Here is a 26,521-nt window from a genome sequence, read left to right as displayed (position 1 = left end):
ATTAGAAAAATGTAGACTTGCCTACTGGTCCTGTGAAAAGGTATCACTATTGAATTAGTCTGTTTGACTTATAAACTATAATTAGATTTTAGTTTGTGCAGAGAAGCTTAAAACAGCTTAAAACATACCCTGTAGATTCTTGCCTAAGTGAGACAGAAACACAAATTTGATGGAAGAAGGTGGAAATGAGTATTTTCAATTCTCCTTTACTAAAACACAGATATAAACATTCATCAGCACAGACAGTTACATGAAACTAAGTATTCCAAGTTCTTTCCCTCTGCAAATCATGACTTATATCTGATTTTGCTGGGTAGAGATTTACTAACAAGGAGATGAGGGTTTACCTCTAGAAAAAGCTAGAATATTGAAGAAGTCCAAGGCAGAACAAGTACCAAATCTAGGGAGGTAGAGAGAGTGAATTGCTTGGGACCAAGGAACTATGTAACATAAGGGATCATATAAGGAGAGCTTAGGAGACAATAGCTTGACCAATAAAATGAAAATACTAGTTCTATTTAGAGAAGGAGGCAACTCGGTAATGTCTCAGAATTCATGAACCATACAATTTGTCCTTTAATGCCTTGATACAATGAAACAATTTTTTTCACTAAGCAAATTCAGTCATCCAGCCTCCTGAGTAAGGCTTATGTACTGAACCATAGTTTTTTTAATCGCATTTGAAGAATAATTAGAATAGGGACTTGGAAGTAAGAAATGGAACATTTCTTGAGTATTTACTTAATCCTAGGCCTGATGCTAAGCACTTTACGTTCCATTTTATCCTAACTAAAAACCCTGAGAAGTACACATTTCCCCAATTCACTCATGTGGAAGTTGAGGCTGAGAGGTCCTCTACCACAAACCCCATGTGATGAACCTGGGATGCAAACTCGGGCCTAATTCAGAAGTTTGTGATCTTTTTATACCAACATGTTGATTCCCCTAAGTGAAATGTCAGAGGTGACCTAGCCCAGGTCTTAATGAGAGAAGAAGAGGAGGAGGAAAGAGAAATTGCTGCTGGGACATTTCTTCAAAGATATCCTTTTGTCTGATCAGGAACTGGAGTTTTTCCATGATAATTATATATTAGAAGTTGGGAATGTGGCACTTTCTCTGACTAGTCTTTGAGGGAAATTTTCCCATGGGGATTTATAATATTAAGGATGAAAGAATTGTTCATTTTCCAGAAGTTGAAACTTGGGGGAGACTTAGAAACATTTGCAGCCTTAGGCTTATGATACTGGGTGAGGTGTTAGGCTAGAGTGTGGGAATTCATTCCAAGTGTGTTTCCCAAATGCAGCTCTGGTCCCCAGTCTACAAACTGCTGCTCTTCTATGTAACACCTTGTTGCCCTATGTGCCATCTGAAGTTTGGAGCCATGTTAAGACTAGATATAGTGGTTTGGGGGTCACAAAGAAGAAAAGGAATGAGTACAACTTATTCTCAACTGCTTGTATCCATCAGAGAGTATTAATAAGGGAAGGAGGAAGGATTCTTCGGAAATGAGTGCTTAGCTAATGGTTTCCTGGGGAAGTGGAAGGGGTGAAGTAGCAATGGGACACATCTTGAGCTTACGAGAATCAGGTACTCCTGGATGTTAAGAGTATCATGATCAAAGGCTGATGTCTCCAAACATGAACTATTTCACCTTTTGGAGATATGGCATTTTGCAGATAAAGGTATGAAGATAGCCTAAGTATTCTGGACAAGGAAGAAATACTCCTTCTTGATCTCTTTTTCACCTCAGGCTCTCAATCTTAGCAGAAAGATATGAAGTGGGGAATGGCAGAAACACCCTGAAACTGACTCCTGAGGCACGGGGTGACTTCTCTGTCAAGCATCTCAAGCAGAGTTAAAGATGCTGTGCTGTGATGCAATGACACAGGAACTGGGCCAAAAGTCATGGCACTCTTGAGTTTTAGCTTCAGGGGGTTCTCAAATCACTGCTCTCTCTTATTGATTTAGCTATAAAATAAGAGGGATAGGATGAATGTGACCGCTATAGCTTTTAAGACTCAAGAGCAAGATGATTTTCACTTGAGATGAACTTGTTCTGGGAGGATGGTGGTAGACATTCTGCCATCTAGTGGTCATACTTCAGGGTTTGTAACTAGGGAATCAAACTGGCTATCCCACTGCCCAGCTTCTTAGGGATGCCTGATTTTAGGAACTGCAGTTGTACTGCAGTTTTATTCCAGGGGCCAGATGTCAGTAGCTGCAGCGGAGGGGAGAAGGCCAAGTGATCCCTGCTTAGAGAAGAACCAAGTGGCCACCTGGTTGTCAAGTGAGAGGTTATCAATCTTGCCTCTCAGGATCTGTCTGGACATATCCATGGGTGCCTAACTTCCAAGTTAATATAAGAGGTTTTCTCCTGTAAACCAAAGTGGACCTGAATGTGGCCATAAGAGGAGAACTGTTGTTGGAATACTCAGGTGAAGAAAGAAAAGTGGTCTGATGAGGTTTGATGATAGATCCACTGGACACTGAGCACAGTTAAGAACTGTCAAGAAGCACAGAATGAAGTATGGCTGAATCTGTATCAGAAGCAAGCCCGGCCTTCAGAGTCTGGGGAAAAGCTTTCATTCCCTCAAGTTAGGGTAGGAACCAAGCAAGAGCAGAAGCCTGTGAAACCAGAAGGTAGTCAAGAAAGGTATTTCAGCTGCCAGTGGGCTGCGGAGGGAAGGATACAGAATCTCTGTCAATGGGGCCAAGACATCTTAGATTTTGGATTCTTCAAGACCTTGGACTCCAGGGATAGATAAAAGAAAAATAACTTAAGTAAGGGTGGGTAGAGGGGCGCCTGGGTGGCTCAGTCGTTAAGCGTCTGCCTTCGGCTCAGGTCATGATCCCAGGGTCCTGGGATCGAGCCCTGCATCGGGCTCCCTGCTCAGCAGGAAGCCTGCTTCTCCCTCTCCCACTCCTCCTGCTTGTGTTCCTGCTCTCGCTGTTTCTCTCTCTGTCAAATAAATAAAAATCTTTAAAATATATATATATATATAAAAAAAAAGGGTGGGTAGGACCCCCTGGCAAACAGTGGAAGCCCCAACTTGAAATGGGCAGAAATATGTATGTACTTTTACATACACTTCTGGATGCTGAGCACAAGCAAATGGTCCTCACTAAGCAGGGTAGATTTTGCCGAGGAACACTATTATTATCCTGATATTTTTTCAACCATGAAAAATGAAATTAGGTTCAGCTATTTAGAATTCGGGTATAATTTCTATGGGCTGATTTTCCAGCAAAGAGAATCTGATTACAGTGGCCGGTCATTTGGGGACAAGTGTACTGGTAATCTGTAAGAGTCCCTGAAAAGATCCAATGAGTACACATTGAAAGCTCATCCTAAGAGAGGAAGGTCAGTGGTTATCATTTATCAAAAAAAAGTTTTTGGTGTTTTGAAAATATAGAGTTCGGTGGCTGCAGGTCACTTTTCCCAACTTTGTTTTAGGAAAATTCAGTCAGCCTATTCCCTCAGACCCTCTGGTTTCCATTCTAACATTGCTATTATTCTCTGGTTTTAGAGGAAAGTCTGGGATTTTGTTGAGAAAGTAGTCCTAAGCAGCCTGGATGAAATGTAAGACTTGGCTTCCTTACCTGGACAAAGAAGAAGATAGCAGTGTTTACTGTGCCTACATATACCTTTACTTCTCACTTGGAATATACCGTTAAATGACTCATGAAGAGATGGGGGAGACAGGGCCATCCCAGCCCACTCAGAAACACATCTTGAGGCGGGGAGAGGAAACTGAAGGGTTTTAAAATTGGTGGTACTTGATAAAGCAGGGAAGTCTGAGTTCTCGTCCCATCAATATGCAACAGATAGAACATCTAGACAGAACAATGAGAATGGACACAAATTTTACGAACACCATGATCTGGGGGTAGGAGGACGGAGAAAGCATTTGTCAGATTTGCCATTTATCTTCATTTTGGACATGTGATATAGTATAGAGGAGAGGGGACAGGTAGGCTTATATACCATTTAAATTGGTTTATAGGCCATAAATAAAGATATGGAGCTGTAATTGATGAATGAATACACAGAAGAGTACACTTAGAAAAATTAGAGGTATTTCTATTAATATTTTAGTGTTAACATTAAAATTGGAAGTACAATGATTAAAAATTCAGAAAATATTAAAGTCCATGAATAGCTCGTATTTTTACCTAACAGATGGTTGGTAATGAAACAAGGAAAGTAAGTTTTGTGAAATCATAACCCTTTCAAAATCACGTCTGGTAGCATGATCTCGCTTGAATGATTTGTTAACAAGCGCTACAGAGGTCAGTGAAAATATTCTCACAATAGCTGGAAATTAAAGCATCACACAAGCACAAGCTTCCTTTTCACTTTGAATATAAAAATAGAAAATGTACGGAAATCTTTGACAAAGCTAGAAAGAAGCTCTCATTCTGTTGCTTGTAAAATGAATCTGGCATCTTTTCTTGATGCCACCTAAAGTCTGATCACTTAAATATTAACTCCAACTCTACAACCTTAAAAGCAGCACTAACATACAAGCTTAACTTCTGATTACAGGAGCGGGCTATTCTTTTTTACTGGTATATCCCTCCTTAGCTTTGCCCGATAAACCCATCATCCAGTCCAACCATTATCTAACCTTCTGAAAGAACATCATATTTTATAGGAGCTTCAAAGGTAAGGGTGTTTCCCTCAAAGGAAAACTGAGGTGCTTACCAAAGGGAAGGAGAAGAGACAGGCATGTGTGTCACTCATCTCCGCTTCTCCACTCTAACCTAGCACTGTACCTGGCACACGGGGACTCCTTAATAAAAGTAAAATGAGAGAATTAAATCAGATGGCTCAGAGGTTAGGACTCTTTCTGCATCTTCACACTTGACATATCTTTGGCCCCTACTTACATTTGACAAATAGAGATTTATCTTCTTAAACAGTTATCCACCTTTGTTTCAGAAGGGGGATTCTACCATTTCAACCTACTGTCTCAGTATAACTGGATAACCTCATCCCACTCAGAAATAGGCCAGATTCCATTGGGCCGCACATTGGGGGGAGAGCGCTTCCAGTCCCATGTCTTCACAGGAATCTTCCAGCTCTTACCATAGTTGGCTTCAATGTACTCAATAGTTTCACAGGGCACATGAATCTTCATGTCTACAAACTCGGTCCAGCACAGTGTAAACTTGGGAAACAGGTATCTGTGGCAAAACAGAGGCAATGGGGAGAGGGGTTAGGCTCAACAGTACAAGTTAGATCTAAAGAACCCAGCTGTTAGTGAGCTCTGGGCTGAAGGAAAATCCTCTCCCATTAAATAGCTTTGGGGATGGGGCACCTGGGTGGCTCAGTCGGTTAAGCGTCTGCCTTCAGCTCAGGTCATGATCCCAGGGTCCTGGGACGGAGCCCTGCATCCGGCCCCCTGCTCAGCGGAGAGCCTGCTTCTTCCTCTGCCCCTCCCCCTGCTCATGCTCTTTCTCCCTCTTTCTCTCTCTTTCTCAAATAAATAAATAAAATCTTTTTAAAAAATAAATAAATAGCTTTGGGGACAGATATAGTGGACATTTTGTTGTTTCTGACTGTCCAGCATCCCCTTCCTCTTCTACTGTTGACAGCATCCTCATTTCCCTCCCCTATGGTTCAGGAGGGGCTGACCTACCCTCAGTCCCCAGAGATGGGCAAAAAAGACCCAGGCCTAACCGGTACATAATAGTGATTGGATCAGGGATAAGAATATACACAAATTAGGCAAATAAAAGTCAGCCTTGGGATTTTCGTTGGAACTACTGGAAGAAAGAGGCATTCTTTTTGCTGAGGTTTCTAAGCTGGTGGGATGGAAGCTGAGCATCTTTGTTATCTATTAGCAAGGAGAGCCTGTCTGAGAATGAAGTCAAAGCAAAAAGCACCCAAAAGGTGGAGGAAAATGACAGCGCTCATAAAACCCTAGGGAAGGACTTGGATTTGGCTGTGGCCATTTCTTAAACATCTCAGGCAAACCAATGAATATACATATATTCATATATTCATCAAGAATATATATATATTCTTTTTTTATTACATTTCTAATACTTGCAATTCTTCCTACACAGAGGGAGGCACATGTAGCAGTGAGAAAGGAAACAAAACTCTTCCAGCCAGCCAGAGAACCTGAATCAGCTCTGGCAATACAGGACATTCTCCAACTACAGCATCACCCATGCTTGTGCCTTTTGGGCAGGTCTTATTAACTCCCGTGTCCTGGGGTTCACTGTGCTCCTAGATGGCTTCCGATGACCTACTTAGTTGAGATAGTTAAAGAAGAAACTCCCAGAGTCAGCCAGGGTATTTTTCAAACTCCTTTCCTAACTCATACTGTAGTGAAAATTCCACATGATACGTGAGCATGGTAGGATGCACTAAGATGGCTTTTTGAGGAAAGCTTCACACCCCCACCCGCTCCTCAAATGCAGGAATAGAGAGGTCTAATGCCTGGATGTCCGTATGTCAACAAGATGTCCCTTAAAGACAGCCATACAGACCACATTTTTCCTGCTCTGCCTTTTATTTTACTACCTGCCCTTTTTAAATCTCTGTTCTCGGCCACAAACTTACTTTCTTATTTTTAACAGTTCACACATCATTAAATCCCCATCAAATTCAAACTGCTACTGAAAGACTCTAACTACAGAACACTAAAATAAGCAGCATATGTGTCAGGTGAATCTTCTTTTCTTTCATAACCTGGACTTCCCAGGGATAGATAGCAAGCATGACTCCAAGATGCACTCCCAGGCTTCTGTCCCTCACATGAACCTATCTGTAGTTTCTGCCTTTCTTTCATCTCAAATACTAAAGAATCTCTACACCAGTTCAGGCAACGTTAGTTATAATGAATTCTACTCTATCTCTAGCGGAACTATTTTAACTAGCGGGTAAGTTTAAGAAATTAAACCAAAACATGTTTCTTAAAGGTACTCCAGATCAGTAAATTTAACATATTACAAAGGAAAGCTAAAACGAGCAGTTCGTTAGATTTAAGTTTATATTATAGCCCGATATTCTGTGTTGGTGTTTTCTGAGAAATGTTTCTTCTCTTCACAAAATGAAAAGAACTTTCAGTAATGAGATTTGAAGTGACAACAGCAGAGATCACAGAAATTTAAAATATCAGAGGATTAAAGAAAAAAGAAACAGGAAAGAGCCAGATGTCAAAGCATAATCATATTGTGGAAATGGGATCTAGCTGGGATGTTCTCCAAGGAAAGGTCAGTTCTCATATATTCTGCTTTTAAATATCATGTTTTACCACCAGATGAACATAAAGCCATACATGAAAATGAGAGGCTGAACAAATTCTAAAGAAAGCAACAAGTCCCTTCTACCCAAACCAATGGGTGCTGGCAGTTAATAGACAACCCCAGCTGGCTTCTGTGAAAAGGCGGCCACAGCAAATCTCATAGCTGAGGAAGAAATACGATACAGCATAGCTCCACCATCTGCTGGTCCCAATTTTATTCTGCACACTCATTTTCATGGAATTGCTTATTTTGTCATCAGACACAGCCATCCATCATGGGCCTCCACCTTCCCCTATCAGAGGCTGGTCAGCAGAATGTCCACCTGTCGCATCCTATCAAGTTGACACACTCTAGCTGAAATGAGGCAGAAATTATGGCCCATCTCATAACATAGCCAGGAAACTCCTCTCTTAAATATTAGCCTCTCCAGTCTATCAAAGATCATAGGTCCAGGATAGACAGGGTGGATGAGAGTACTACAAATTCTACAAAAGCAATATTTTAAACAATGAAATGTTCAAATGAACCAAACCAAAACATTAAAAATACATAAACAATGTGAAAAATAACTCAAAGACAATTTAACTCAAATGTTCATTTTTGTTCCTAAATGGAAACATCCCTGAATCGTTGCGGTTTTCTTTTCACTGAATAATTTTCAATTCAGTCAGCAAAAAAGAATATTCCAGCTTCCTTGGAGGAGAAGAAGAAAGATAAACAAACCATAAAATGTGAAAAGCGGAGTGTAAAATAGGATGGAGGAGAGGCAGACGGGGGCGGGTGACACACCACCACATGCCATGTACTCTGTCCAGGTTACCAGTGAACAATGACTAAGACTAGAACACACCATGGGTCTGCGACATTACCTTAGCTTTCAGAGCTAAGGTTAAGTTTGGCTAAGCAATGTGTACTTTAGAGTTCTGGGACAGGATCCAAAATGTGAACAGATTTAAATTCAGACTAAGGCAACCCTTGTAAGCTCAACGAATCTTCTCACACACACAAAAATCCTTCCATTCATATTTTCTATTTCATAGCACGTTTACTTCATTTCATCTCTGCACGAAAGAATAATTAGAATTAAGAGTTAGCTGGAGTTAAAAAAAAAAGAGTTGGAGTAAACTATTTCATTTTTTTCCTCACAAACCTCCTTATAATCTGTAAAACTACTTACTGGTGGTTGGATAAAGTAATCTCATCAGTTTAATTGTACAACCTATAAACATAATTGCTAAATGGAAAACACTGTTTTTATTATTACTAGTTAGCTAGGCTAAGAGAGAGACACCATCATTTACAACTGAATTTGGCCTTTTTAAAACGTAAGTTGCGTTAAACTCTGGAGTTGGAATAGCAGAGCCATTTTTTTAAACAAGAATTTCCTGCAAAACAACACAAATGCTTTATTCTCATTACCAATTTTGTCTCTGCTTTTAATTCTTAATTTCTTTTTCTTGTGTTACTCCAGTGCCTAAGCCCTCTAGCATTCTGCTTAATAGAAGCAGGGGGAAGCACACTTTTTTTTTTTTTTCTGATTTTGATAGAAAGTCTTCTAAAGTTGATCATGAAATATGATTGCTCACTCTAGGTTTTGAGAATATTCCCTTCATCCAGTTAAAGAAATTCCAGATCCATTTTATTCCAAGCTTGCCAGAAGGCCTTTCCCCCACTTTTGGTTGATTATGAAATTATCAAAAGTTTTTAATGTCATCTATTGAAATAATAATGGAGGGTTTTTTTCCTTTAATCTTTTAATCCTTTAATGTTGAAAATTACACTAATACACAAGTACTACAAAATTTGATTCATTGTGTTTAAGATAGTCTCATCCGTGTTTAACAAGTGTATTTTCCCTTTAAAAATTTTTTGGCATTGTCCTAATCCAGTTTTGCTATCAGTTTCATATAATGAGTTGCTTAAAGCATTTTTTTTCTTTTTAAATTTTCTGACATAGGAGATATAACATAGGGAATAATCTATTCCTGTGAAGGCATGGTAAAACTTTCCTGTAAACTTTCTTTTGGTAGGGAAAAGAAAGGGAAAGGAGAATTTCTGATTATTCAATTTCTTTCATGATAATGGGTTATCTAGATCTTCTTGAATTGATTTTGACATTTATTTCTTCCCAGAAAACTTTTATCATTTTCACACTATACCTAATTATCAAATTTAATGATTTAAAGTTGTCCCTAGCATTTTCTTTTGAAAGTCAGTGTAACTTAGTTCAGAGCATAAATTCTAAAGCTCTTGGGCTTCAGTAGTGAATACTGTCTTTTAATTTTACTTTTTTTTTTTTCTTGATCAATCTTGCTAGATGTCTGTTTACTAGTTTTTAATTTATTTTTTTAAGAACCAGCATTTGGATTTGTTGATCTTTGATACTGTTTTTTATTTCATTAATTTTTTTTTCTTTTGACTTTCTTTGCTTTGCTTAGGCTACCTGTATTATTCTTTTACTTTCTTCAATTAAATGCTTAATTTTTTTAATCTGTTTTTTCATACTTGTGTTTTTAAGGCTGCAAGTTTACCTCTCTCCTTTTAACTGCATCCTACAAGTTTTGATATGTAGTACATTATCTTTGAGCCCCCCAAATTTTATAATTCCCATTATTTCCTTTTTAAGTCATTAGTTATTAAGGAGGGCATTTTAAAGTTTCCATACATTTTATTTTATTTTTAAGATTTTATTTATTTATTTGAGAGAGAGAGGGGGAGAGGGAGAAGCAGACTCCCCGCTAAGCAGAGATGGAGGACTCGATCCCAGGACCCTGGGATCATGACCTGAGCCAAAGGCAGACACTTAACTGACAGAGCCACCCAGGCACCCATGTTTCCATACATTTTATTTTATTTTATTTATTTATTTATTTATTTTAAGATTTTATTTATTTATTTGACAGAGAGATAGAGAGAGAGAACAAGTAAGCAGAGAGGCAGGCAGAGGGAGAGGGAGAAGCAGGCTCCCCACCGAGCAGGGAGCCTGATGCGGGGCTCGATCCCAGGATCCTGGGATCATGACCTGAGCTGAAGGCAGCCGCTTAACCAACTGAGCCACCCAGGTGCCCCTTTCCATACATTAAAAGATGTCTTTAATTGTTTATAATTTGATTCCATTGTGGTCATACAACGCCATCTATTGAAATAATCATGTAGGTTTTCTCGCTTTAATGTTAATGTAGAGAATCTGCCTCCCTCCCCCCTCCTCTCTTTCATACACACATACACACACAGGAAGATTTTTATTAATGCTTTGAAATTTATTAAGATTGCCTTTATGATATAATACATGATCAACTTTTGTAAATGTTCTATTTATAGCAGATAAGAAAGTCTATTCAGCATTTGTTGGGTATATATTTTATATATATCCAATAAATCAAGCTTGTTGATTTTGTTCATATTTTCAGTAGTTTTACTAATATCTTCTTTGCCTGAATCAGCAGTTTTTTAAATAAAAGTATTTCAGAATCTCCCATCATAATTGTGGACATGTTAAATATTCATTAGAATTTCATCAGCTTCTGATTTACACACTTAAAGTCATATATTTTTAAAAGATTTTATTTATTTGGGCACCTGGGTAGCTCAGTTGGTTAAGCGACTGCCTTCGGCTCAGGTCATGATCCTGGAGTCCCTGGATCGAGTCCCGCATCGGGCTCCCTGCTCGGCGAGGAGCCTGCTTCTCCCTCTAACCCTATCCCCTCTCGTGTACTCTCTCGCTCTCTCAAATAAATAAATAAATCTTTAAAAAATAAAAATAAAATAAATAAATAAAAGATTTTATTTATTTATTTTGAGAGAAAGAACTAGCAAGCAGAGAGGCAGAGGGAGAGAGAGAATCTCAAGGAGACTCCACGCTGAGCACAGAGCCCCACGTGAGGCTCAATGTCACGACCCTGAGATCATGACCTGAGCTGAAATCAGGAGTCAGACACTTCGGGTGCCTGGGTGGCTCAGACTGTTAAGTGTCTGCCTTCGGCTCAGGTCATGATCCTGGGGTCCTAGGATCGAGCCCCGCATCGGGCTCCCTGCTCAGCGGGGAGCCTGCTTCTCCTTCTCCCTCTGCTGCTCCCCCTGCTTGTACTCTCTCTCTAATAAAAAAATTTTTTAAATCTTTAAAAAAAAAAAAAAGAGTCAGACACTTAACCAACTGAGCCACACAGATGCTCCTAAAGACCATGTTATTAAAATCATACAATATTTCTGGGTGGACTATTTCTTTCTAAAATTATGTAATGGGTCTTTCAATCCTTTAATATTTTCCCCCTAAAATTCTATTTTGCCTGATACTAATATTATAGCAGCAGTTTTTTTTAGTTAATAATGTTGGGGCATATCTTTTTCCGTCCCTATAATTTTCAACCTTTCTGTGTGATTGCTTTAGGTGTGCCTCTTGCCAAGCATTATACAGCTATGTTTTGTTTTTCTATCCCATTTTAATCTTCATCTTTATATGGGTTAGCTTAATCTGATAATATTTCCTGTAATTAATTTTATATTTAGACATATTTTGAATTCTAGAGCCAGACTGCCTGGGCTCAAATCCTGGCTCCACTTCTTACCATTACAATACACCGGTCAATCTCTTTGTGCCTTAACTTCCTCATTTCATTTACAAAATGAAGGTACTAACAGTATCTTAGAGAGATGTTAGCCAAAATAAATAAAGTACTGAGAATAGTGTCTAGCACATACACAGTAAGTGGTATTACAATGCTGACTGTTACAATTACCTTTACATGTTTTCAGTTTGCCATACCTTTTCTTTGTCCCACTTTCCTAATTTCATTTAATTAATAAAGGTTTATAAATTCTCCTTTGTTCTGCTTAATTAGAAGTGATTTTTTTTAACGATTTTATTTTTTTTTAAATAAAATAATTTCTACACCCAACATGGGGCTTGAACTTACAACCCTGAGATCAAGAGTCGCATGCTCTACCAAATGAGCCAGCCAGGCACCCATATTTGGAAGTTTTAAATAATATTTCTATCTAGTAGTAGTTACCGTTTGTAATAGCTACTGTCTATTTTTTAACCTATACACTTCAATCTAAGAGTTTCTAATAAAAACTGAATGTATGCAGAATCTCGACCCTCTTCCTACTACACAGAACTTAAATATACTTCACTCCTTCAACACTGACAAATCACCTCCTCCTCAACTTATCATCAAGAATTTTCCTTTTTTGACTTTTCTCTTTTTAACACATTGTCATTTTATTTTTTTACAGACAATGGCTCACAAATTTACTGACATAGTTTACCCATTTTTTTGTTCACCATTATTTCATATATCCTTCTGCATCCTTTAATAGCTCTTTAAGCGTGGATCTCTGAGACGTGAACTTTCTTAGTCTTTTTATACATGTAAATGTCTTTATCTTGACCTCCCTCTTGAATGTTAGTTCTAACTGCACATAACTTAGTTATTTCTCTTCAGCTTTTGAAAGATGCTATAACTTCCATTATCTCCTGGCCTCTATTGTTAAAGAGGTATATTTGCTGCTCCTTTGTGAACAATCTATTTTGTCTGGTAGCCTGAAAAAAAATTTTTTTTTAAAGATTGTATTTATTTATTTGAGAGAGACCGAGATAGCAACGGAGATAGTGAGAGAGAGGGAGAGCACAAGCAGATAGTGAGAGAAAGCACAAGTGGAGGAGATGGAGAAGCAGGCTCCCCGCTGAGCAGGGAGCCCGATGTGGGGCTCAATCCCAGGACCCTGGGATCATGACCTGAGCCGAAGGCAGACACTTAACCTACTGAGCCACCCAGGCGCCCCAAATTTTTTGTTTTTGACATTACAGTTTCCTTAAGAAGTATCTAGATGTAGATTTATTATTTATCCTGCTCATCTGTCTTTAATTTGGGAATTCTGTTTAAATATTGCTTTTTCATCATTCACTCCATTTTCTTTTAGCTCAGCTATATCTTTTTGTATTTTATTTGCTTTTATATCTATTTTTTATATTTATTTGAGTATAGGTGACATACAATGTTACATAAGTTTCAGGTGTACAACACAGTGATTAGACAAGTTTATACATTATGCTATGTTCATCACAAGTGTAGCTGCCATCTGTCCCAATACACTGGTATTACAATATTATTGACTATATTCCTTATGCTGTGCCTTTTATTCCCATGACTTATTCATTACATAACTGGAAGCCTATATGTCCTACTCCCCTTCACCCATTTTGCCCAACTCCCTATTCCCCTCTTCTCTGGCAACCATCAGTTTGTTCTCTGTATTTATAGGTCTAATTCTGCTTTCTGCTTGTTCATTCATTTAGTTTAGTTTGTTTTAGATTTCACTTATGCATGAAATCATATGGTATTTGTCCTTCTCAGTCTGACTTATTTCACTTATTATAATACTCTCTAGGTCCATTCATGTTTTCTCAAATGGCAAGAACTCATCCATTTTCATGGCCATGTAATATTCTCCCGTGTGTGTGTGTGTGTGTGTGTGTGTGTCTCTGTGTGTGTGTACACTTTACATCTTCCTTAGACATTTGTCTACTGATGGACACTTAGTTTGCTTCCATATCTTGGCTATCGTAAATAATGCTGAAATAAACAGGGGTGCATATATCTTTTCAAACTAGTGTTTTTGTTTTCTTTGGGTAAGTACTCAATAGTGGAATTAATGGATATGATATTTCTATTTTTAATTTTTTGAGGAAGCTCCATACTGTTTTCCACAGTGGCTAAACCAATTTAAATTCCCACCAACAGTGTATGAGGGTTCCTTTTTCTCCTTGAAAATACTTGTTATTTCTTATGTTTTTGAATTCTGACAGGCCTAAGGTGAGATCCCGTTGTGGTTTTGATTTGCATTTCCCTGATAATTAGTGATGTTGATCAGCTATGTCTTTTAGACATTCATCAGTGATTTGTGTTGAACCAAAGGGAATGTGGCAAAGTGAGGAATTACTGTGCACGTTAAGTCATTAAGTCCTCACCATCAATTTTGCCCAATTTTCTAAGAATTGCAATCTATTCTTGAGAACCAAGGTTACAGCATGCTGACTAGCATTTTTTAAAGTATCTCTTCCACTAAGCCCCTCACAATTCTACCACAGATAACACAGAAGCAAAAAGGGTAATAGTGGAATGGCTAATATACTTTTCAGAGCCTAAACTAGAATATAATCTCTGAGATCTTTATTGATCCCATACTCCACTCCCATCCCAAACTTCTAACATATAAGCAATATACACAGCACATACATGTTTTATAAAATAAAATTCTACCCACTGAACTCATTTTCCCACTGACTTCCAGTGTAAATTGAGTGATTCCATCTATCCTACCGACTTTTAAACTATGCTATGCAATCTCCATAGGACAGAACTACTGATTATCTGTACCACAGGAGGAACAAGAACAAATTTATATTATCAATGAGTAGACAAATTAAAGCTTGTATAGGTGGTTGTTATCATGTAACACCCGAATGCACCTGCATAATGACTGTATTAAAAACTACCCATTAAAGCATGCACATAACTCTTCTTTAATGCCAGAAACAAAGCCCCAGGACATTTTTATTTCTACTGCATAACTTCCAAAAATTAGATCTATAGTTCATCAACAACCAATTAGACTCAGCTGTGCTTGCTTTCTCTCAGACAATTTTAATAGTATTTCTCTTTGGATATAATAGATAATTTTAAAAAGAGATTAAATTATGATTTCAAATGTTATACTAAATAGAAAAAGCTTGTTTTATTTTGAACTCAGATTACCTAATTTGTACAATCAGATGCAAAAGGCTCAAAGCTTATCATTGCAATTAAGCCTGCCTTGATCAAATTCATCACTCTGGTCCCAGTTATCCCTCTATTTCAGTATGTAATCTTGGGCTCTTTTCTCTTCACATCAGTTTTCTAAGTCATAATTTTTTTAAAGATTTTATTTATTTATTTTAGAGAGAGAGTGCACACAAATGGGGGAGGGAGCAGGAAAAGAGACAAGCAGAATCCATGCTGAGTGCAGAGCCTAATGTGGGGCTCAATCCCATGATCCTGAGGATCATGACCTGAGATGAAATCAAGAGTCGATGCTTAACTGACTGAGGCACCCAGGCGCCCCCATAATTTTTTTAAACTTGTAAATAAACTTGTTTTCTAAATACACTTTTTTGAGAAGTAATTTACATATAACAAAGTACACCCATTTTAAGTTTTGACAAACACATATACCTGTGTAACCACCACAACAATTAAACACAGACTACTTCTACCACCCTGCTTCCCAAAGGTCCCTGTGCTCTTTGGCAAGTCATGCAGTAGATCCACCCTGGCCCCTAGCAATCACTGATCTTACTACATCCTTCATTGGTTTTGCCTGCTCTACAATTTCAAATACATGCAGTTATATAGTATGTACTCTTCCTATCTGACTTCCTCCACTGAGCATAATATTTTGGAGATTCATCTATGTTATTGCATGTATCAGTAGTTCATTTCAGTTGGGCTGTTTCCATTGTTACCATGAATAAGAATGCTATGAACATTCATGTCAACTCTTTTAGCAAAAATATGTTTTTATTTCTCTTAGACTACTACCTTATAAAATACTTTATAGAATTACATTCAAACAACAAGACGTACGGCAGTCTTAAAAAACATAATTTACTTCACATAAATGAAAGGTCTGCCATTTATTCATTCTCAGGTAATTTTTTTAAAGATTTTTTTATTTTATTTTAAGTAATATCTACACCCAATGTGGGGCTCAAAATTACAACCCCAAGATCAAGAGTCGCATCCTCTACTGACTTTGGCAGCCAGGTACCCCTTGAGGTAATTGTTAAAAAAACAAATAAGCAAAGCTAACTATATAAATAACTCCCACTTCTGTACATTGTATACAATTATCATACAAAATGCATACAAAATGCATTCAAAGTTCTTCCCTCATTGATATAATGTGTACCTGCTACTCACTAGAGGTCTGGAGATACAATTAAGGAAACCTAAGACAATATATCTGTGGTAAGATATGAAGGCACAAACAGAGTAGGAAATGTGAGATTATTTTCAGAAAAGCCAATGTTTTAAATATACTAATTTAAAGAAATAATCCAAATTTGCCTTTTTAGCTTCACAGCTATAAGTACTAAAAAGGCAAGTGTATTTTTGAGAGCTAAAACCACGGTAGCCTGCTATCAATCTATGAAGCTGAGAGAACCTATGAGTGGGGATTCAACAATGAACTCTCATCTTTAGCTTCTGGTAAAGCAGAATGACTGAAAAACTGGGTGGCTTCACCTTATGGTTTTGATTCTCCAAAGCTGGTAGGTTGGATCAAGACATCAATCTGGCATCACCCTATCATCTTAACAAAACAAATACACTTAAGAGCTGATTTTGGTTCCATGTAGGGCTCAGGTCTCACTCAGTCCCAACAGATTTGCCAGGCCTGATTCTATCTATAACTCAGAAACAACAGACAAATCAGCAGAAGTCCCCAAATAAGGCATGAGAAAAAAACCTATGGAAATTCAGAGGAAGGGGAGATTATTTCCAGTTAGAGGTACTGAGGAGCAACATCAAAAAAAGACAACTCAATGCCCTTGAATGGGCAGAACTGGGACATGTGATGATGTATAACTTGGTACTACTTAGTGATTAAAATCTTGGTCTCAAATGAAGTTGCAAAAGACTGGGTATCTAAATGCAATGTGGTATCTTGGGTTAGACCCTAAAACAGAAAAAAGAATTGAGGAAGCCCATGTAACTTTAAAGAGTCCTAAGGAGTCAAAGGAAAAAGTAGAGACTGAGGAATAAAATCTTGAACTTTACTGGTATTAGAACATTGCCCACTTACCCTTTCTACTTCTTAAACAGCACAAACAATAATAATTCCATTTCTGGGAATCTAGTCAAGGAAACTCCCTAATAAGCCTTTTACTTTATGTAAAAAAGACGCTCACAGAATTTTTAATAAGAAAAAAATCAGGAACAGTCTAAAGAGAAAAATAGTTAAGCAAAACTATTATCAGGCCTTTCTCCATATTCCTACCAAGTCTACCTAACAGACTTCTCTATTTTTAAGCCACACTTCCTTGCTGTTGCTTCTAGACAGACTTTGATTTGGTAGCTCAATTATATACAACACATACTTCAATTACTATACTACTGATAAAGTACTTCAATAATTTGTTTCATGGTCCTCATTATGAGAACTTTGAGAGCAGAACCTAAGTATGTTCACGTGAGAATCCTTAGCACACAGGGTTAGTAAATAGGCTCTGCAGGAATGAAACGTTACATTATATAGGAGGCACACCTGGACAGGAGTCCCACAGAGAACAAATCCAAATTTTCTGAAGATCTGTACAATAAGCAGAAACTACAAATATCAGAAGATATAAGGAACCACTAGTAGCCCAGAGGGTAGCATATTTCCTATTAGAGGTTAGAGAGGTAGCTGTATTACCCTGATAATATCACTGAGTAGAAGGGCTATTTTCATAGAAGGAATATTAACAATATGATAGATCATGGTGACACTAACATTGTGTTTTATCTAAGAATCCAGGCTCTAAAGGGATATGGCCCCACGTCTGAATCTTAGCTCTGCCTTAATTTCCACATCTACAGAATGAAGGTGACAAAATTAAGATCTCTCTCATAAGCTTGTGAAGATTAACTGAGATGATGCATACAAAAGCTTGGCATAGTGCCTGGCACATAGCAAATATTCAAAGTTAATTTTTATTATTGCCTCTCAAACTTCTGGCCTCTACTTACATCAGCTGATTCAGATGGGAAGGAAAGAAATAATCCCAAGAAACCTGGGCAGCATCTGTAGGAACTGTGACGTGATGGAATAAAACATCACATCCTGGTGGCACAGTTCACTTTTTATTGCTAGTGACTGGGACTCTGGAGAAGAAAAATAAGTATAAAAAATTCAGAGCCCACTGGAGTAACTAATCCAAGTTACCACTGTGTTGAAGGCACCATGCTTTGTGTCAGAGAACACAGTAGCAGTAACAGTAGTAATAATACTGTCATGATAGTAGCAGCAGTAGTTAACGTTCACAGAGCACTTCCTATGTGCCAGCTACTGTTTTAAATGCATTTCATGTATTAACTCATTCAACCTATTAAGTCTTAGAAATAAGCACTTAGGCTGACGAGTCCAACAGCTCTGGAGTTAAATCGTGGTCCTGCCATTAATGAGCAAGTTACCTCACTTCTCTGAGCATTAGTTTTCTCCTAACTGGGAGTGAGAACACCTAACCCACAGGCATAATGTGAGGACTGTCTGAGATAACAAACGTAAAGTACCTATCATGTGCCAGATAACCAGCTGATACCCTCGTAGCTGTGTCTTTATTATTGCCGCTAATATTATTATTACATCTGAGGACCAAAAACATCATTCTGCAGGCATGCAGAGTAAAGTTTCAAAAGGGGGAACTTTTTTCTTCCTTCCTGAGTTCCTCTTAGCCTTTTTCTTTCCCCAAATGGTAAGCATCTATATTATTAAGCTTTTCTCAGAATAAACTATACATGAATACAAAGTAAAATATTATACAGATAAAAAGACCTTTAGAGTAGCTTTAAAAGGTTTCTTTTCCCCCCTCTAGGAACAGTAGTGGTGAAAATACTGTATTTCCTTCAAGTAAATAGTGCTGAAAAGAATGAAAATGGCATATGGCTGGGGGAATCTTCCAAAGAAACTACTCTACACAGCCATCCCCTGTTCTTTTCTCTGCCTTTTAAGGTCACAGTAACAGGATAGAAAATCTGGGACTCACACCATCTGTCCAGACAGTTTCATCACTGCTCATTTCTCTTGTTAAATAATTAGAACACTTCACACTTCCCAAACACTGCTACCATAAAGAGCAGTTAAAGCAGAATGAAAGAAGCTCTTTCTATGCAGAAATGTAGTGGTTAGAAATGAACCATTCTTTTGAAGTTTGTGGGTTTCAGATCATGTCAGTGAGAAGAAAGAAATTCAAGTCTTAGAAGGAAATTTAAGAATAAAAGAATTATAATACTGGCTCTAGAAAGTATCTTTCTTAGAAAAAAGGTGACATCCTCATATGACTTCTCTAAGAATAGATTTGGCAGTTTAATACTGAGTTAATTATATATGTATCTAATCTGTAATTTTCTCATAAGACTATGAAGAGAGATCGTTTTCTTTACCCCTGTCCTACTAGTATAGTAATAGTAATAGCAGCTAATAATTACTTGGCACTCAGGACTTCTTTAATTCTCTTCAAAACCCTTTTTTGTATTAACTCACTTAATCCTTAAAGCCATTCTATGTAGCAATTTCTATTATTATTCCCATTTTACACTTGAGGAAACTTAGGCGGAGAGGTTAAATAACTTGCCCAAGGTAAAATAGCTGGTAAAGTATAAAGCTGGGGTTCAAAAGCAAGTAGACTGGCTCCATCCCTTTAATTTCTGTGCTATACTATCTTACAGTTTTTAAAGAAGCCTCTAAATTATACATTAAATTCAGCTTTTTTTGTGGGGTTTTTTTAAAGGTTTATTTATTTATTTTAGAGAGAGAGCGAGAGAGAGCGAGCACAAGAGGGAGGGGAAGAGGGAGTAGGACAGAGAATCCCAAGCAGACTCCATGCCAAGTACGGAGCCTGACACAGGACTCTATCTCATGACCTGAGCTGAAACCAAGAGTTGGATACTCAACCAACTGAGCCACCCAGGCACCACCAAATTCAGTTTCTTTATTATATCTGAATAAACAAATTATAGCTGAATGTCATAAACACTTACCCCCATTCACCTAGTCACAGGGAGAATGTCAATTATATATTCATAAACTTAATTTCGGTCTTATATTCAGAGCTTACCCAGCATGAATGTGTTGTTGTCATAAAGCAAAATAATTTTTCATATTAAATAAAAGTTTCAAGAATATCCTCTGGGGTCAATGTCAGTTTGGGGATACTTTATAACTAGAAAAAGGTTTGGATTACTCTCAAACCTCCAGAATTTACCTTACATGAAGACTCCTTACCTTCAAATAAAGATTCAGCAATACCAAGAGGGTGTGTCAATGTACCCAGGAGAAACCAGTCTGAATATGGCATTTCTCTTCTGTGTCACAGAATTCTCCCCACTCTGCCCAATGACCCAAATTTATGATAGAAGCTCCAATCTCAGCTAGTTAGTGAGTCAAATTTAAGCTTCTGGTCACATAACTACCATAATAATGACAGTAATGATAATAATCACTTTAGTAATCATAATAATAACAATGATAACCATCATTTACTGATAATGAATGCTAAGCATTATGTCAGGTGCCTCATATCGTCAGGTGTATCAGGGAGACAGTGGGGAGTAGTGGTTAAGGGACAGGCTGCTGTCTGAGTCCTTTCATTACTTGCTGTGTGGTCTTGAACAAACTACTTACATTCTCAGCACCTCACAGAATACCTGTCTCCTAAGATTGTTTTGACGATTAGATGTGTTAACACATGCAAAATGTTCATAACAGTCAAACGCATAGTAGTGCTACCCAAACTTAATAGACTAGGAGATTAATGTTCAGAGAAAAGCTAAAGGCCACAAATAGGTTAGGGTGCAGCCAAGGTCCCCCAGGTCTGCCTTGACTCCAAAGCCCATGCTCTTTGGGTTCTCATTCCCATTCCTTTGCCTCTCCTTCTCTTTCTCTCTCAGAATTGAGAATAGGTCAACTGCTTCATAAAGGAGAGCATTGTTACTCTAATGTCATTTTTGTCTTTTCTCATCAGAGAGTTTTACTGTAGCAGCATTAAAAAAAATGTTAAAAATGTCAATCTAACATACTGCACTCCATCAATTCCGAGACATTTCCCCCAACCCAAATTTTTCCATCTGTGAATCATGTGTCTTAGAATTATAATTGACAGTATTTTTCCTTTCTGAGTAGCACATAAAATAATGGTGCATCTTACAATCCATATCATCTTACATTTGACAAAATATGGTAGCTGTTAAGCTCAATGAGTATGCTTTAAGGATCAGCCCTCAGTCATTGTTGAAGGCTCATTCCTGAGCTTGCCGAGCATTTGTGGCCTCAGACCAGTTCAGTTCCAGTGTCCTCACTTCATCTTCACTTCACCCTATCTCCTTCTTACTGACCCTTATCCATTTCCATCAAATTAACAAGCTCCTGTAACTCTAACAGCCAATCAGTATTTTGGCTAAGGCTCTGGGCTTGGTTTTTGTGTTCCTTGTTTTGGTTTTCCCTTTCTGATGACTCAAGGGCTTCTAATCATAATGACTCTTTGGACTGAAGTCCCAGGGGCACTTCCTCCTCTTACACTGTCCTTATAAGTAGTCCATACTTTCCAAACACAATTGGGCTTTATGGGTAAACTGAGGAAGTTAGCTAAGAGTGAAGCTGTGACAGTCTTTCGTTTGTTTTTCATTTTCAGTTACTTCCTATTTCTACCTTCTGAAATTATTTCTCTAGCCCCTTTTATAAGTACTTATCTGATTCATACTTAAATTTTTTTCCCGTTTTGGCCTGAGTGCCTCCATTCCACATATGGTCAGTCTCTTCATAGAAGAAAAAAATGTCGAGTTTTATATCATCTTTTCCTTGGAAAGATAGTTCCAAGCTGTCCTCTACCTAGGAGGAAGACAAAAACCATCACAGACTGAAACGAAGGAAATATATTTTCTTAAAAAAAAAAAAAAAAGATTTTGTTTTATAGAGAAAGAATACTGATTCTAAGATAATATATTTTTTCAAACTGGAACATCTCTTAAATTGGGATTTATCAATAGTGTGCCAAGATTTGATTTCTTTTTTAAATGCATATAAAATAATGTTGCTTCTGATAATTAATGAAAACTCAAAGTAAATGATTTACAGTAGCTCAATTACCACTCTGCAGAACATTCTGTTCCTGAGCCCCTTTCTGACTAAAGAAGGAAAGGAACCAAAGAAAAATGATTCCCTTTAATAATCAAGAAAAACTATTAGGAAATAAGTCTCTCATCTCAATCAATAATAAGTACTTAAATAAATGTGGCATCATAGAAACCCATCTATGTAGCATAAATTATATTATGTATATGAAAAAAGAAAAAATAAAAGTTAGAGATACAAAGAATTCTGAGAGCATTTCCCTAAAGAAACTTAACCTACAAATAATTATATTCCCATTAGACTTGGTGCCTCTGTCTTGTTATAGCACTAATCACATAATTACTATGTTTTTTTTTTTTCCCCAATTAGACAGTGAACTCCTCAAAGAAAAGTACTGTAACTTATTCATCTTTGTGTCCCAGGTGCAGAGTGCAGTGCCAGGCAGAAAGTGAGTGTAGAGTAAACATTTGTTGCATGCCTAGAGTTCTACTGCTTTGACTCTGACCTCTGGAAAATATTTTATTAAATATTTTTTATAAACTGGAATAATTAGGATAAAGAAATTTTTCAGTGACTAAACATACTTCTACTCACTTTCCAGGACAACACCTCACTGGGAACAGTCAAATTAAGAGTAAGATGTTGTTTGGGGGAAAAAAAAAAGAGTAAGATATTTGCAAGGAATCATGGGCTTAGGGCATAGAAATCAAATTGTCTAAAAGGAGATTTCATTTAAGTCATGATGACCTATTCCTAGTTGAACTCAGAAAACTGCTATGACCCAGAACATGTGAAATAAATAAGAAATTCAAGTACTATCTGAAATGATTCTATATTTCTAACCCTTAGCCACCAAAGGACCGTTTCATGTTGATAATGACAGGATGCCTAAGTGAATATGAAATTAAGTGACTTATGAGAAACAATATAATTTCAGGTAGGGTAGGTGAGATTCTTAATAATTGTATTAATTTTACATTACATGGTATACTAATTACATTATATTGTTATCTAACATAATGGCAATAAATTCACCTGTAAGAGTTCAAGATCCTTTTCTCCTTCTCATTGTCAAAAGAAAGCCAGATTTTCTAGTTTCCTTAAATAGTGCAAAAGTCACATAACAAGCTTCTGCTAAGCTCAGCCTGGCCAATACTGATACACATGTAACATTCTTAACCATCTCTGAGTTGTTTAATATAAACTTTACTTTTGAGACATGGTACTTATGAAGTAAAGCAGATTTTTACTACTGACCTTCCCAAATTTGTGTTTGAGTGGAAGTCCTACATCCTGAAATGCTGAAATAATACCAGATTTATAATCTCGTATAAAAATTCCTAGGTCAACATCTTTACTATAAGGAATAATGTTGCATTGCCGATACCACCCTAAAAATAAAAAAGAAAAGAAACAAGAAAACTTTTTAAAAACTTAAGTTTGGAAAAAATTAGTCACTATTGTATGATCTTTGTAAGAGTGGATTTTATTTCTTAAGATTAGACTTACAGTGCTTTACCAAAAATATTTTTAAAAAATTAAATCCCAAACTAAAATCTGTGGTTATAAGAAGCCATCTGTTGAAGAACCTTTCTTTCCTTTTTTTTCTTTCCTTCATTTTTACTGCTCTGAGCACTCAGCATCCTCAAAAACTTTCATGATGTATTTTAATTTCTAAATAAGCTATTAGCTTTAATAATGTTAACTGGGCCAGGCCGCCGGGGTGGCCCAGTCGGTTGGGTATTTCAGCTCACGATATGATCTCAGGGCTGTGGTACTGAGCCCTGCATCAGGCTCCGCGCTCCATGCAGAGTCTGCTTGTTCCTCTCCCTCTGCTCCTCCCTTGCGTTCTCTCTCTCCTCTCTCAAATAAATAAATAAATAAATAAATAAAATCTTTAAAAAAATAATGTTAACTGGGCCATCCATTTAAAAAAATTAAGTTACTTTTGAGAATGTTTGATCAGAAACCTCTAATGATGAAGGCTGCCTTTAAGGTATGCTAAAAAATATAATTTAATTCCTTTGCTTAACCAATATCCCTTTCCTGAGAAATAATTTATAGAACTTAACAGCTCTGAACAGCTTGTGTCTGATGGCTCATATATTTATTTATTTTAGAGAAAGAGAGCGTGAAAGTGTGGGGGGAGGAGGGGAGAAGGGAGGGGGAGAGAGAAACTCAAGTAGACTCCCCATGGAGCATGGAGCCCAACGAAAGGCTCGATCTCAGGATCCTGAGATCACGACGTGAGCTGAAACCAAGAGTCGGTCGCTTAACCGACTGCACCACAAGGTGCCCCTGATGGGTCATATAAAAAAGAGAAGTATCATCCTCAATTTTCAGCACATTGTCAATATCAAAAGATATTTCTAGGTATATTTACTATGTACCTACTTCTCAATTAGGTGCTATACTACTGTTCTAAAAAACCAAAATCTATACCATAATACTACTAAGGGCTCTTGGGTCTCCCCTGTATCCTTCTAATTCTTTCATCCAAATTATTCAGAAAGTATATAAATGTCTATGATTGTCTTTATAGGCATTGCTATTGGGCAACACTGTTTGGCATTCTAAACTTTAATTTCATTGTAACACAGATGTTTAGAAGTCCAGGATGGCATCTCATCTCTAGCTTGAGAAAATTCCACACTCCACATCTATCAGAGAGTCATAAACTATTAAAAATGGAAGGGTCCTTGGGGCACCTGGGTGGCTCAGTTGGTTAAGCATCTGACTCTTGATATCAGCTTAAGTCTTGATCTCAGGGTTGTGAGTTCAAGCCCTGCATTGGACTCCACGCTGGGTATGGAGCCTACTTAAAAAAAAATGGAAGGCTCCTGAAATAACATCTAATTCAACTCCTTCATTTTGCTCTTAAACGAAGAAAACCATGGGGCTAAAAATGCATAATAAAACATGACAAGTAATTAAGAAGTATTTCTGATGACATAGTTTTATAACACAATCTTACTTCAAAAAGTTAAACCTTAAAGCATATATCATATACATGTGTGAGATGTGTTCTTTTTTTCTTGGCTTACTCTACCTAAAAGCTCTGTGACAATAAGAACCACATGAATTTCCACAAAGCCTAATAAATAGGATAACCATATATCCCAGTTTACATCTGTCATATCAACATAATTACTAATGGTACTCCTTTTCACTCTTAAAAGTCTCTTGAATTGGACAACAAATTATATTGCAACACTATAAAAACAGAAGCAGAATTAATTTTTGTACAAATAAAGTTATAATCAAGAAAGAATACAGTTATGACCAACTATAGTTATTAACAAGAGGGAATAAAAACAACAGAATTTAGATTCTTAATAATTCTAAATTCCAAGAAGTTTGATCTAATGTATAGTGGAAGGAGATCCAAAAATCTTTCTCTGATGCTAATAACAACTTGCATAAGGACTCTAGAAAAGTGTACATTTCCCCACCTCAGGATGAATGGAATGTGGTAAGGCAGTGATGTCCAAACAGTGAGAGTATCAGTGACCTGGAAAAGACTTGTGGAAAGACCTTATGGAACTCCCTTCAGTCTTTCTCTTGTTTACGTAAGTAAATGTGTAAGTAAGTAAAGAAATAGAATAGAGGTTTTTTTGGGTTTTATTTTTTTTTTTAAAGGCAGAACAATCTTTGGGACAGAAATAATAAAATGCTAATCCAAGGATTGCCTGAAGATCAAATATAGTCTACATGTTCTGATATAAATTTTATACATGACTTACAGTTTTTGGTAAACACAACATGGCCTTCCTAACTCTCTTGTATGTTTCTGAAATTAATTTCTTTAAAGAAATCAATAAATTCCTGCTCCGTGCACTACATTTATTCTGTCTATAAATATGACACTTCAAATATCACTGATGTTTTGTCATCTCAAGCAGTCATCCCTAAAGCCAAAGAGGATGAAATGACAAAAAGACAAATGAAAAGCAATAAGAATTTTACCTAGACAAGTTCCACTGCTCAGCCAGAACCGTACTCCCAATTTCTTTAATGTTTTGGCTGCCAGTTGCAATAATTCCTTTGCATTCTTCCGAAAGGCCATAGCTTCCACAGTGTTATCATCAAGGTACTGCTACAGATACGACAAATACTCAGCTATTACAGCCATTTCTAAATTGCTAGAAATATTTCTGTGACATCTAAATTAAATCTGAAAATTAACCCCATATTATACATTTTTCTATTATAAAAAAATCAAGTTTCAGAGTTCCTTGTTAGTTGCACATTTATAAGACTACAGGAACAGATTCTAGAAAAAGACAAGTTAAAGGGGAAGGAGTATAACCAGGATTCCCAAAGGATGAGACTTCCACTTTTATCAACTCCCTTCACATCACAATTGAGCAGATTGGGCAGTTAGGAGAAAAGA

At 37.2% G+C, this 26,521-nt stretch overlaps 1 protein-coding gene across 8 annotated transcripts in view; it reads right to left on the bottom strand.

Annotated features, from left to right (window-relative positions):
• FKTN (fukutin) overlaps nt 1-26,521 on the bottom strand; it is an 80,967-nt gene that overhangs the window by 22,632 nt on the left and 31,814 nt on the right. For 3 of the 8 annotated variants that reach the window (XM_032418367.1, XM_032418370.1, XM_032418368.1), the window contains 4 exons: nt 26,095-26,224; nt 23,386-23,519; nt 21,758-21,885; nt 5,090-5,187 (listed from right to left, as the gene is read on the bottom strand). In XM_032418367.1, the coding sequence (XP_032274258.1) occupies nt 5,090-5,187; nt 21,758-21,885; nt 23,386-23,519; nt 26,095-26,224 (490 nt within the window). Of the gene's footprint in view, nt 1-4,018; nt 5,188-21,757; nt 21,886-23,385; nt 23,520-26,094; nt 26,225-26,521 lie in introns of those variants that run through there. The other 5 variants (XR_004301123.1, XM_032418372.1, XM_032418369.1 and 2 more) reach the window with 5 other exon arrangements.

Source organism: Phoca vitulina, unplaced genomic scaffold (genome assembly GCF_004348235.1).
Source record: "Phoca vitulina isolate PV1807 unplaced genomic scaffold, GSC_HSeal_1.0 scaffold21, whole genome shotgun sequence".
NCBI lineage: Eukaryota > Metazoa > Chordata > Mammalia > Carnivora > Phocidae > Phoca > Phoca vitulina.
This window is presented reverse-complemented; position numbering and strand designations above follow the sequence as displayed.